This window comes from Schistocerca piceifrons, chromosome 5, assembly GCF_021461385.2.
Source record: "Schistocerca piceifrons isolate TAMUIC-IGC-003096 chromosome 5, iqSchPice1.1, whole genome shotgun sequence".
Taxonomy (NCBI): Eukaryota; Metazoa; Arthropoda; class Insecta; order Orthoptera; family Acrididae; genus Schistocerca; species Schistocerca piceifrons.
This window is the reverse complement of record NC_060142.1, coordinates 258489391-258504801: the sequence shown is the minus strand read 5'-3', so window position 1 is coordinate 258504801 and position 15411 is coordinate 258489391. Positions and strand designations below refer to the sequence as shown.

The following is a 15411-nucleotide window of genomic DNA, read 5'->3' as shown; positions in this document are numbered from 1 at the left end:
AAACAGGCATTATTGTGCGTGCTGTAATGGTACTTTGACTTCCGCAAAGTTATAATTTACGATCGCGCACGCAGAAGAGCGCTGCGCCAGTGACCGATTTTATAAATAATTTTGTTCTTTTTTTTACTTTTGCGTAGGTTTTTGTTTTTAAGAACTAATGGAGGACTCTCTCTCTCTCTCTCTCTCTCTCTCTCTCTCTCTCTCTCTCTCTCTCTCTCTCTCTCTCTCGTCTTGATACGAAAGACGTGTATTTTTCCGCGACGTGTTGAATGTGCTTCTGGTGAAAATTAAAATTACATTACAAAGCGATGTTGTTTCAATAGCTAATGAGGAGAAGATAATAAAAAGGTAACACTACAATTGGCGTCCTGGTGACAGGACTTGCAATCTTCGGATTTGATACAAGTGCAGTTTGGATTTGATACAAGTGCAGTTATTATAAATTTTGGACATTTTATCTAATTTTAACCACTTAATAGCATCAGAAAATGAATTTGGACTAAGTCTCATTCATTTCAATTGTAATGTTACGTGCATGAAATTTACAACTATACTGTTTTCCCTGTTATTAATTTGTGTTAATTTTCATTTTCATGCTGAGGAAATTAATTTGGTAAAAAAAAAAAGGTAAGAGGATAACGTTCCATAAAATAATTTGCACGGACGCGAAAGAAAAATTTTGGATTGAAAACTGTATATTTGACGCTACATTTGCAACATAAGACTGAAAAAAATTGGTGAGTACAGAAATTTACATTTTTTCCAGTTTCAGGCAGCCATCTGTACTTCCTTTATTCCGATCCATTTATTTCGAAATTATTTTTTCAAATTGTAGTTAAAATTGATTTACTACTATTATTGCAAATGATAAGTGAAGAGCATATTCACAGTCATTTATTTGTGAGAGGGAAATTTCAGTGCCAATTTAATAATTCAATTTCTAATTAGAAATCATATAGAAATATCCATTTCCATAAGAGAAATTTCAGATTTCAACATATCATATTAAAATTTTTTTTTTACCATTGGAAAATTTTATTTGCAATTAATTATGAAAATCGCAAGATGGACGCTAGACGCGTAGAAATTGTTTCCGCGGACGAGCTTAGTGAAAGTGACACATTGCAAAACATGTCCGACAGTCAAATGAATATTGAACTTAATAGGGAGGATGTTCAAGACATAATTTTACCGGATCGATTAAGACAACAACCTCTATATTTAAACAGATATACAGGCGAATGGAGAGTGAGTGCTACGCAACAAAACGTGACATTGACAACGTCAACTTCAGAACCAGACATCAATCAGACACGAAAAAATGACGAAACTAAGACACAGGACTCTGACATGCTCAACCAGATTCTGAAGTTACTTGGTGACCAAAACAGAAAATTTGACACTTTAGACAAAAGATTTGACGCTTTAGACGAGAAAAATGACAATTTAAAACGTGACGTTGGGAAATTTGACACTAAATTCGATGAACTGACACGGGACATAAAACAAAATTTTGAAAAACGATCGAGACAAATTGCCGACTTGACAGAAACCACCAGTAGTCTTGGAAGGAAATTTACTGACTTATCAGACAAGGTTACGAGACAAGAAGAGGTATTTGTGGAATTCAGTGACGAGACAAAAACTGACTTACAACAATGTAATGAGAAATTGTTAACAGTAGTTTTTGAACAACAGAAAACCAGTATCCAAGCTGACGAATTACGACAGTCACACAATTCCGTAAAAACAAACCAAGAACACTTAGACCTGACGATTACAGACCTTTCAGACAGATTAAATGATGTAACATTGGAGCAGAAATCCTTACAGGAAAAGTTAGAAAAGCTTGAAGACAGAGCAGATGTAGCATCTTTAAAGAATGACAACTCTAACAGAAAAACTTGTACATGAATGCAAATTATGTGATGATTATTTAGATGAGTATTTTGAGACAATGACACAGATCATTTTAGATAAGACAAAGGAACAAGTAAAGGGAGAAACAGATAATATTCAGAAAGAGGTACGTAAACTTAAAGAGAATGTAATACCAAGTTCGTCAGTGATACCAAAACCCATAACAGACAACCAAAACATAAATGAGAATCATAATAATGCTAGACCCAGCACACAGCCGAAAATAGAATTACCAATGAGTGATACAAATCCCAATGAACTATTTTCAATGCTATCACAAGATCAAAATTACTATCAGACATCACCACATACTATGCACAGTTTGACACAAAATACAGGACCCATAATACCATCGGGAGTAGCTGATGAAACATTAGTATGACATGGATACTTTCAGACATTTTCATGTGATGAGAAAGACAAAGTGCATCCGATTGTTTTCATCCGCTCTTTTGATGGTATTTTCCCGAGACATTGGTTAGAAGCCGACAAAATTCGATATGTTACAAATTTGTTACGTGGAAGAGCAGCTAAGCGGGGAGCAGCAATTAAAAGATGATGTTTAACATTTGAACAGTTTGAACAAGCATTTCTTGAGGAATTCTGGTCGATCACAGAACAGCAAAGTTTAAAACGAGAAGTATACAATCCAGAAATTTACAACCCGAAGAAAGAGACTTTACGACAATACTTTGAACGCTACCTAGACAAAACATTATATTGGACAAAACCAGCAGATTTACCAGATGTAATTAGGACACTTAGAAGCCATTTACCATTTCCTTACCGTGATAAATGAATAGGAGTGTCCGAGGACAACATAAAGAATTTTTTCAGTTATGTTGATGAGATAGATGTTGTTTACAGAGATGAGATCAGGAATTTCAATCAATTGTATCCGATCCATCCAAGCAATTCGCGTACGCACAACAGAAATGACAGAGGCTATTGGAATCCGCCTCCGACACCACAACAAAACACTCAAAGAAACAATTCACACTACACTGGGACAAATCCATTCAATATTAGGAGAAACAACTCGCAGCATTGGCAAGGAAACAGTAATTATTACTATAATGGTTATCCGAACAGTAATTACAATCAGAACAATAACAGTTATATTCAAAATAACAACAACAGAAGGAGGAACCGAAATTATAGAGATCAAAGAAGAGAGGATAACAGGTACCATCCAGGATATTTTCAGAGAAACAACATCCAACAACATCCAAACATGTATTGCAGGAATAACAGTAATGACAATACCAGTTGCAGTCATGGGCGAAATAATGTATGAGGAAATCACAATGGACAACCGCCACGACACATGCAATACAGCAACCCTCAATTTGTACTTAACAGAACTCCCAATGCGACGCGGGGTAATGTCAACAACCAAACAGCTGATACTTGGATGACGCGCGACAGAAATGTAAATATTATTGAATTGGGCAATGAACCCAACCCGCAGCAACAACCGAATTTGCCGGAAAACGAACGACGACGACCGAGCTAAGCGCTCGAGTTACTGTCAATAGGGAGCAGAGAGCAACGGAACCGACGATTTGTTTTCTCCGATATGATGACAGTAAGAAAATAGAAAAATAATTATATCAGGATGTAGATTTTAATAGTACCAGTAAAACAAAGAAGATTATTCAGGCTATAACACGAGTTATGATTGGTAGTTATGAAGTGGAAGTAATGTTTGATACAGGAGCAGCAGCAAGTGTCATTTCAATGTCCTTATATAATGAACTCAAACAAATAATGAACATACAAACATTGCCAGTACAGAATTGTCACCTTATAAGTGCCACCGGTAACAAATCAAAGAATGTGAAATTTCAAGTGCTAATTAACTTCACATTTTCAAATATACCACTCAATTACAGTTTTCTGGTAGTAGACAAATTAGTTATGCATTGCATATTAGGAATTGACTTTTTGAATGAATATCAAGCAATCATAGATTTAGGAAAAGGGAAATGTCATTTAACCGTAAACCAACAACAACTGACAATAGAGTTAACACAGGGTAAAAACTTAAACAGTAAACAAGGTAAATTTGAACAGTTACATTTTGTGTATCCACCAGCAATAAACATATGTGATTTAACTTTTCATGAAGCTGTATCTCAGGGAATTAAATCTAATGATTTATATGAGAAATGCACAAAATCTGAATATCTGACGAAGGAACAACAACTTGAATTACTTGAAGTTTTGCAGCAATTTGCTGAGGTATTTGTGGAGAAACCTGGAATTATTAGAGGCTATACTTATGAGATGGATGTTAAACCACACAAAACATACTGTAGAACACATTATAATATTCCTTGGTCAAAGAAACTCGCAGTTTTGAAAGAGATTGAAAAAAATGCAAGTTTGGGGTATCATTGAAAGGTCACATTCACCATATTGCAGTCCGATTCTAGCAGTTAATAAAGAGGATGGTAGTGTAAGGTTAGTGCTGGATGCACGAGAAATTAACAAAGTTATAATCCCAATCACCACACGACCTATTAATTTGGAAGAACAACTTTTAAAATTTCATAATGTGCAAGTATTTAACCAATATTGACCTCCGCTCATCATTTGGGCAGGTGAACCTCCATAAAAACAGTCGTAAATACACTGCATTTCTATGTGAGGGACGTAGTTATCAATTTTGTGTTCTACCCTTTGGTCTACGAGTGAGTGCTGGAGTATTTATTGAAGCCTTAGATGTTGTTCTTGGACCACAATTGTTATCGCAAATCACAGTTTATGTTGACGACATCGTCATTGCCACCACTACTTGGGAAGAACATGTAAATCTTTTGAAGCAACTTCTGACTAAATTTTCTGACGCAGGTGTCACTATCAATTTATCAAAGACGAAATTAGGGAGGAGAGAAATCAAATTCCTTGGTCACATCATATCAACTGAAGGCATTTATCCAGGCTCAAGAAAAATTGATGCAATAAAAAATTTTCCATCCCCACAGAATCGTAAACAACTCAAAGCCGTACAGACCCTCTTTATACAACGTCCACTTTTCAGCTTTGTCTGATTTGCTTAGCACTGGTTTTCCATCTGATCTACATAATTACAGTGAGGAAAATATGAAAAACCATTCCGACCTGGGAAATGTAATTTCTCAAAACGCTTCAGCCACAAAAACATGATATACACAGGATCCAGAAGAGTTCATACTCTCACCAACATGTTGGTCTGCTTCTGCACAATACCGATGATTTTGATCTGTTATATAATAATAATAATGATGACGACGACAGCGGTGATGATTACAAAACATTATGACTACTTCATGATTTTTCTATCTACCTTATAAATTTATTGATATCAGGAATGACTGTCATTTCCCTTAGTACCACACAAATTGAGAGGAATACTGAGAATTTCATGTGGGTCTTTGAATAGATTGTAAATAGCCCTCAAGTAGAGATTAGACAACAAAATACCGAAAATCAAATAATGGTTTGTTTCCTGTTCGATCAACCATTCAGTACTAGAATTTACACGGTGTTTCCTCTAGGTAGGGTAGCCCACTGGCACTTTGGCAACTGCACAAGCATGAAAACACCACTAAACAACAATATCAGCACAGGTTACTGTAAGGGTCGGTGGATGCTCGAAATAAGTCAGGGAACATAACCCTGCAAGAGGAAGAGGAAACAAAAACTTACTGTGCAAGTCTATCTATGGGAAAGCAGAAAATCCGAAACTGCACAGATGTGCACTGGAAAAAACATAACATATTAGCAGGTGTGGCTGGCTGATGCCAGAACACACAAAAATGGCGTGAGACGCAGGCAATGTCCATGGTGGTTGAACTGTGTTAGAAATGCCCCGCCCAGCTTACTGTTGCTGGTAGACAACACTTCTGTAAGTAGGTTTGCCCATATCACGCATTTTGTGTGTTCCCCATGGCAGTTGTCTGCACTATTGCCCCATCATAACCACACCAGCTCATCTGCCTCCATTGCGGTGTCTGCAGATGGGAAATGCTGAAGTTACATCATCCAGCACTGCTCACACCATTACACAAGTCCTCGAAAGAACATGTTTCAAACTGATGTTATTGTAAATAATACGAATTGACACTGACAACACTATACGAAGTTTCAAAAGAAGAGACTGCCTTGCAATGACTGTTGGTTACTTCAAGCATGGCACTGTGATAAAGCCAGAAAGTACTACTTTTCACCAGGAAAAAACAGGGCCGGAATGTTTCGTGCTTAACAACAAAGCATGTAAATTCAAATACATCTATCTTAAAGAAATAATTGCAAATCTGCCTTTGACTATGTATATGAGAACACCACATCTATCTGGCTTATTTTGACACACCCTGCTGTGAGTATCAAGTAATAGAAATTGAACATACAACCCAAGAACACAAGACTGATAGTAAAGACTCCACACAGGTGCGAAAGTGCCATTAGTTTGCAACAAACACTGTAAAGACTCTTATAAACAGTTACATCTTCGCTTGCAAGATGCTTCCTCATTGATGTGGAAGGTGAGAACTGTTGATGTTAGTGAACATTTGAATATCTCCACTGCAATAGCTGGTGAGGGGGTAACACGGGGCCTGACGGCCCTAGTCTTGCCAGGATTAATAAATAAATATCATCTCGTCTCAAAAAGCTACTACTAATTTGGAACAATCAATGCCTAACTTGAACATGTAAACTGCCATTTGAATTAACAAAAGTTACTTCAAGAGCATTCAATAAACTCACATTAACTCTGCCAATCTCTTTCTCCCCTTGCTTTCCTTTCAGCAGTTGCTACCAGGAAGTGAAAAATAAACAAGAAATGCTACACAAAGGAAAGAATTCAGAAGCAAGATTTTAGTAAATATTATGTGTGACAAGATATTTGTAATCATACAGGGTGTAAGACAATGGTATGGTCAACTTTCTGGAAACATTCCTCACAGAAGAGAAGTAAAATGTGTTGTATGGATGCGGGCCTGGAATCACTTTATTTCTATGTTGGAGCTCATTTTCTCCTCCTCTTCATGATTGCATTAACCAGGGGAAACCCACAGAAAGAGAATGTACCAGAAGTACACAAAACTTTTTCTTACATATAATGTTCAAAATACCCTCTTGGTTACATGGTACAATAAGTTTTGATTCTTAGGTTATGAATTGGCACATGGTAATAACTGTCGCACTCAATGTTTGTATCTAGAGACATTTCCAGACTGACAGCAACCCAACAAGTCAATGTTTGAAGTAATTGAGCATCGTATTAGGGAGCATGGAAGACTGTGTTAGACCTAGAAAGGCGAGGCCAAGTTGAGAACAATCCTAGTGTCAGCATAAAACAATTATGCCGACCACATGACTGACTGGAAAGCACTATACAAAAACCTGCTGTATCCATACCACGCACATGGGCAGGCATATTAGCAGCTGACTTTCCTGCATAGGTACACTTTTGCAAATGATTCATTCAACAATGTGCCAGTGCAGGTGTGCTGTTCACAGATGAGGCTTCGTTTCAAAGTAAACTGTTAATGTGTTGACAAGTTTTAGAAACTGAGCTCTAACATGGAAATAAAGCATTTCCAGACCCCATGTCCACAGAAGACATTTCCTTCCTCTACATGTGAGGAATGTTTCTTCAAAGTTTGGCCATATGTTTGTTACACCCTATATGCAATTAATTTATGTAAATTTCATAAATAAATTTCATAGATTCTATTCTGTATGATACAAGTACGTAAAATTTCACTTTCAAGCAAGTGTGAATTTGATCTCACAAAATTTTATATTTTTTAATTAAGCAGATACTCTTCAATGAACAATCTCTCATTAGCATGGTAGTTCAGTTTTGTTTAAGATTTTTTTTCCCTTTCTTTGTATGATGCTGTCTACTTGAGACAGATGTTTCTGTGGCAAAAACACAAGAAAATGGTTTGGAGACGATGACTGTGATGGTGGTGGCGATCTATTTATTTATATGTCAAGTTCCGTAGGACCAATTTGAGGAGCAAAACCCCAAGGTCATGGAGCGTGTCAGTACATGAAATTACAACATAAAAGTAATAACAGATAAAAAAAGTTAATCCATAAGTTTAAGTAAACACAATCAACAATACAACAAGAATCAGCTTAATTTTTCCGAGGAACTCCTTGACAGGACAAAGAGTGACCCCAATTTCGATTTGAAGGTGTGTGAAATATTGCAAAGATTTTTGAATTCGTGTGGCAGCTTATTGAAAATGGATGCTGCCCGTTTCTGAGCCAAAAATATCCTTTCAGCATGGGAAGAGTTACCCCAAAATATAATACCATACGACATAAGCGAATGAAAATAAGCAAAGTAGACAAATTTTCGTGTCGAACGACCACTCACGTCAGATACCTTTCTAATAGTAAAAATTGCAGCATTAAGACTTTGAACAAGATCCTGAACATGGGCTTTCCACGACAGTTTACTATCTATCTGAACACCTAGAAATTTGAACTGTTCAGTTTCATTAATCACACGCCCACTCTGTGAAATTAAAATGTTAGGTTTTTGTTGAATTGTGTGTTAGAAACTGTAAAAACTTAGTCTTACTGTGATTTAGTGTTATTTTATTTTCTACCAGCCATGAACGTAGGTTATGAGCTGCATTATTTGAAATCAAGCCAATGTTGCACACAACATCCTTTACTACCAAGCTAGTGTCATCAGCAAACTGAAATATTTTACAGTTACCCGTAATACTAGAGGGCATACCATTTATATAAATAAGGAACAGGAGTTACCCCAACATTGATCCCCCCCCCTGACCATACCCCACTCAGACCCCACATTACAGCCATTCTCAACATTGTGAATAATGACCTTTAGCTGTCTGTTGGTAATGTCAGAGGTGAACCAATTGTGAGCTACTCCCCATATTCCACAACAGTCCAACTTCTGGTGCAATAATTTGTGACCAACACAATCAAATGCCTTAGTTAAATCAAAAACTATGCCTAGCATTTGGAAACTTTTGTTTAACCCATCCAGTACCTCACAAAGAAAAAAGAATATAGCATTTTCAGTTGTTAAACGACTTCTGGAGCTGAACTGTACATTTGGTAACAAATCATGTGATATAAAATGATCAATTATCCTCGCACACAGAGCCTTTTCAATAACTTTAGCAAACACTGATGGCATAGAAATAGGTCTAAAATTGTCAACATGATCCCTTTCTCCCTTTTTATACAGTGGCTTTACTACCGAGTACTTTAATTGTTCAGGAAATTGGCCATTCCTAAAGCAAAAATTAGAAATATGGCTAAATACAGGGTTAACATGAGCAGCACAGTACTTTCATATTCTGCTAGACATTCCATCATATCCATGAGAGTCCTTGCTCTTTAGTGATTTAATTATTGACTCAATCCCTGCCTTGTCTGTACCACAGTGAAGTATTTCAGACATCAATCTCGAAAAGGCATTTGCCAAGAAAGTTATATGATTCCCAAGAGAAACTAAATTTTTATTTAATTTACCAGCAATGCTCAGAAAACGATTGTTAAATACTGTACATATATCTGATTTGTCAGTAACAGAAATATTTTTACTACGAACTGACTTTATATCATTGACCTTGTCCTGCCAACGAGACACTTCCTTCACGATTGACCATATGGTTTTAATTTTATCCTGTGAATTAGCTATTCTATTTGCATACCACATACTCTTTGCCTTCCTAATAACATTTGTAAGTACCTTACAATACTGTTTGTAATGGGCTACTGCAGCTTGATTGTGACTACTTCTAACATTTTTATACAATTTCTGCTTTGTTCTACATGATATAATTATCCCTCTAGTCAGCTACCTGGGCTGCCTATTACTAATAAAGTTCGTGTCGTGTAAGAAGGTGGCCCAATTTTCAGCCATTCTGCACACTAGCCACTGGTGGCCAATAATATTCATTCCCTGAATGAGCGGGTAGCAGAGAGTTACAGCTAGAGAGTGAGAATCTCACTCCTACATGCTGCAATGTTGCCGTACTTCATGGCAATTGAATTATTCATTGAACTATCAATTTTTTCGTTTCCTTTTTTTTTTGCAACAGTATAGCTTTGAATGTGTTTCTTGTAAATGTTTAAGAGCAATTAAAAGAAAAGTCAGGTGACAGCAATAAATGTGAAGAGCTTCACAAGCAGGCGAAGTGGATTATTTACCACATTTATAACTTTTTAAAACGTGAATTTAAAAGCAGGTCTCCTACTGTTGACATTGGAAAACAGAAGAACAGACTCCAGAACCATATGGTGTTGGCAACAGAACTATAATGAGAATTGTAAACGAAAGTGTCAGAGCTGTAGGAACCGTAGAAACAGTTGGTTTCTTGTCACCTGGAAAGCATCGAAATCCCGAGGAACCTGTAACACAAATGGATGGTTTTAACAACGATGTTTTAAAGTGCTCCACTGAATGATATATGCCCGACATAAAAACGTGTTACAGTTATTTAGGTTTCAATGTAAGTGCTTCATCAAGGTAAAGCATTTTAAAAGATGTTGGTTCCAGATATGTTAAGAAGCGAGTTTTTACTTCACAGAAGTGACATAGGTGCAGTACGAACTATATCCCATATAAAGTCACAATACAAGAGAAGGAGGTAGTCAACAGCGTGTGTGTGTGTGTGTGTGTGTGTGTGTGTGTGTTGGGGTTTATGGGCGCTCAACATCGAGGTCATCAGCGCCCTGTCAACAGCGTATTACCTTGATGAAACATCGGTCAATTAGAATCATTCCAAGATCTGCTGGAAAATGAGTGATGGTACGGGCGGTTTGAAAGTTCTCATAGGAATAGATTCTCGGATAATTATTCTGCATGCCGACTCTTCTTCTGGTTTTATGTCCGAGAACAAACTTGTATTTACGTGTAAGAAAAACAGCAGTGAATACCATTCGGCACTGAATGCTGTCAGTTTCATGAAGTGATTCACAATTCTTGTCATACCTTGCTCCGAAGTCAGTCATTGCCAGTTATAATTCAACTGTTATAGAAAGAACATCAAGTACGAACACCAGAAAAGCGGATAATTTTCCCTGGCTTAAAAATAAAAATATTAAGCAGCGTATAAACCTGACTCGTGCCGATCTCCTGCAGCTCACTAATTTATACAAGTCACGTTACAGAATGTAGAAACTTGACTTCCTTGCACGTGAATGGGATCACACAGTTTTACATTTACCCATGTGTCACTGTCATTGTAGCCCCATGGAATTAATTTGGGCAAAGTGTTTTAAGGCTATGGGGAAGAAAAAAATAAAACATTCAAAATAACATACAGTGAATCGCTTGTGCATAAGGCAATATACAATGACGTAACAGGTAACATCCCAATTGTAGTGTGGGCACAGTCTATGTGGCATGCTGAAAAGCTTCAGAAAGAAGAATTTGAGAGGAAAGTGATGGATTTAAGCCAAGAACCTATCATCGTAAATTTAGAATTAGATTCTTCGGAAACAGCCTCAAACAGAAGTGACAATGGTATTACGAAGTTTACTTTGGAACAAAGTAATAATATTTCTGAGTTTTAAATACTCGTGGTTTAAAAATGTCTTTGTCAACATATCAGTTACATACATAACAATGAGAATTTCCTACCATTTTTGATTAGGACATTGTATCCTTTTAATTATGCAGACTGCAATGTTCAACATATTGCCCAAGTAGAAGTTAAGCTTCTGCCACCATATTATAAGCCTTTGTCATTTTCAAGGCACGAACTGGGTAAGGCCCTAAAACGACAGTAACTGCTACTTGTCAAGATATCGGTAGTTTTCAATGTTATCAGTCAGATTCCCTGGAGTTATTAGCAGATGATGGTTTATTGTTTGCTTGTTCAATGGATTATAAATCCAGTCCCTCGCTGTAACATCGAACATGTTAGTTTGCACTCATAATGCAAGTTACAGCGGAAAATATGACAACTTCCTGACCATTTTTACAATGGTCCTTTACATTAATCTTTTCTACCACTAATTCTTTTTTACATGCAGTGATTACACACACACACACACACACACACACACACACACTTTTAAAAATTCTATTGTGCAGAAGCAGTTGTCAAGCAAATGTAATGATTTTGGTTTGTGCTTGAAGTTAATTTAGTTGTGTATTAAATTTTTACTTATAATGCAATTCAAATCGCAATAAACGGTAATTATTGCAAGCAGTTTCAATTACCTTCTCATTAGACAATTATTGTTTTGAGAAAAATTTTACTACACGTCTTCACAAAGCTCTGTCAGCTGTTCTCACCTCCCAATGTCGCGCAGAGTAAATCTGTGAAGCAGTGTACACAACGTCATCAAGACGTAAATAAATATTTCTCTCATGACGACTGATCAAAATCTGTTTTAATACTTATTACTCCCCTCATAGATCTGGACATATAATACAATGTACCATAGGCAAACGAGCTTGACTGTTGTCCGCAGCAACGCAGTTCGGCAATGTGGACTTCATTTGCCCGCACTTTGCTGCCACACATGCGCAGTACCCCCCCCCCCCCCCCCCCCTCGCTTCCTTTCCACTCTCTGCCTCTATGCGTAGAAGTGCCGTACTAGGTGACGCAGGCTATAGTACCCTGTTCAGAACATTCTAATGGGAAGCAACTCTCAAAGAGCGTGAGAAATGTTTTAAGAGAAGCGTTATATTTATCACCTACGTTATCAGCACTATAAACATCCTGCCCCTCTTGTTCCTCAACAAGGTTTAAAAAACTCTTGTGCTGCTGGATTAACTTTCCTACATAGTTTGTAATTATATGTGAGATTTCTCTGAGTACAAAAGCCTTTTAATGTTAAAATTTGTGCATCATTGTCTGGAAAGGCATTCACCCTTTTACTAACAAAAGGCCAATCTAGTAACGAAGAATGAATAAAAATACTGTCTATGGCTGTGCTACTGTTCCCCTGCACCCTAGATGGGAAAAACACCGTCTGCATCAGATCATATGAATTTAGGAAATCCACCAACATCTTTCTTCTCGCACCATCATATACAAAATTAATATTGAAGTCGCAACATATAACTAATTTTTGTACTTCCTGTAAAGTGAACCAAGAACCCTCTCTGGGTACCTATAAACAACAACAATTAGAAGTTTGGTTTCACTAAATTCAACTGCCCCTGCACAACATTCCAAAATCTATTCAGTGCAGTGCCGTGATACATCTAAGGACTCAAATGGAATACTGTTTCTTTTACGCACATGACCACTAACCCACCAAGCAAGGAGCTCCTTGAAAAACAGCCAGCTGAAGGAAGCCTCTGAACTGTGAAATTACAAACCATGATGATGAGAAAAAGAATACTGTACGTGGGGGAAGAGGGGGGGGGGGGATGATTTAGGGCTCTATTGCAATGTGACAGAAGTGCTACTGTGCAAAATTATATAAAACAAACAACACATTTGAAATTATTTATGAGCTTCTAAAGTTCAAGTCACAATGCAGATTTTACAAGAGCTCTTAAAAAATCTTTTACTCAAATATCTAAAAACCAGTCAATAAAACTCACCCGTTCAGCTGATGCCTGTACAAATGAAGCACACCGCTTCTCGTAACAGTACCCAAAGTAATCTGTTGTGTTTCTGAGCTGCTGAAAACTGTCACACTGACAGCAATGTCCTCCATTACAAAAGAAGCCACTGGCGTTTTGTTTCTATTGGAGGGATTCAATGACCTGCAAGAAACAAACTTTTATTAACACCTGTTTTTGCATCATTCCCATCCTTCAACCAGAGTTCTATACAAACACAATTAAAAAATTTATACCAGTAAACCTGAAAGAAAGATAAAAGCTTTTTAGTCTGCAATCCTCCTACATGAGAAAGATTTGAGAAGTGGTACATACGCCAAATACAACTACAACCCCTTTTCTCATTGTACTATTCCAGGACTAAAGATCAAACAATGGAAAATCCAGCATGGAATGTAACAATATTGGTGGGGGTGGCAGACAGTGAAGTGCTGCAGTTTAGACAGATGGCAGGAGAGAGGTAGGGAGGTTGGTTGATGGGTTGGTTTGTTTGGTTGGTTTAAAAGCGGGACAAAGGACCAAACTACGAGGTCATCGGTCCCTTGACCTAATAAAACAATGCCACAAGGGTGAGAATAAAACGGACGAAACATATAACACAAAACGGAAAGAAATGAAAAGCCACAAGAACGAAGGGAAGGCAACAAATACTAAAAGGAACAAAAGAGGACAAGAAAACAACAGAGAGATGCTAGAAACAGAAGGGAGTAAAACATGAAAGCAAATTACAGTGGCTGGCCAACCACAAGAATAAAAAGGGAAAGCCAGCCACTCTGCAACACATTAAAACCTCCACCCTAAAAGCACTAGGGTGGAGGACACAGAGGGACAAAGGACATGCACTAAAACCTACATAGAAGTATGAAACCCACTCTCACGGATAAAACATAAAACTAAAGCTGCTCTGGAGGCACTGTCGCCCAACACCGAGGGAAGGGTGCTGGGAAAGTTAGAAGTCTGCTGCAGAGCGGCTAAAAGTGGGCAGTAGACAGGAGGTGGACAACTGTCATTTGGGAGCCACAGCAACACTGAGGTGTGTCCGCACAACGGAGCAGGTAACCATGCGTTAGCCATATAAGGCCAATGCGGATCCAGCAGAGGTCAACTGATTTCCTGTGAGAGGCCTGCATGGAACACTTCCACACATTCATACTTTCCTTAATGACATGCAGTTTGTTGTGTGTGCTGTTATGCCATTACGTCTCCCAAAGCCAGAAAACCCTGCGGTGTAAGACAGAACGCACGCCAGCTTCGGAGATGCCTATCTCCAGATGTGGTTTTCGTGTCCCCTGTTTGGCCAGCCTGTCGGCAAGTTCGTCATCGGGGATTCTGACATGTCCTGGGGTCCACACAAACACCACAGAACGGCCGGACTGTTCCAGGGCATAGATGGACTCCTGAATGGACACTACCAGAGGGTGGCGAAGGTAGCACTGGTCAATACACAGGAGAAATGACTTGCCAGGGCATGATCGGATGTAACCAAGAGCACGAGATACGACCGCCAGCTCTGCAGTGAAAACACAGTAGCCAACTGGCAAGGAGTGTTGCTCCATGCGTCCTCCATGAACACATGTGTAGCCTACGTGACTATCAGCCAACGATGCATCGGTGTAAACCACTTCAGAGCCCCGCAACACGTCAAGGATCGAGAGGAAGAGACAGCGGATAGCGGCAGGGTTAATGGAGTCCTTAAGGCCATGCAAAAGGTCCAGACGAAGCTGCAGCTGAGGCGTACAACATGGAGGTGTATGTGAACGGACTGCATATAGAGGTGGTAAAGGCAAGGACTCCAATTCGGAGAGAAGGGACCACACACGAACCGCAATCGTTAGCCCTGATCTGGGCCGCCGATGCAGCAGATGGACTGCTGCGGGTGGGAAAAGGAGACAGTAATTCGGATGCTCAGGGGAACT

The 15411-nt window shown here is 38.3% G+C and overlaps 1 protein-coding gene across 1 annotated transcript in view; it reads right to left on the bottom strand.

The window, feature by feature from the left end:
• LOC124798637 (WD repeat-containing protein 43) overlaps window positions 1–15411 on the bottom strand; it is a 92167-nt gene that overhangs the window by 33731 nt on the left and 43025 nt on the right. The window contains exon 4 of the mRNA XM_047262121.1: window positions 13475–13639. Coding sequence (XP_047118077.1) covers window positions 13475–13639 — 165 coding nt within the window. The remainder of the gene's footprint in view (window positions 1–13474; window positions 13640–15411) is intronic.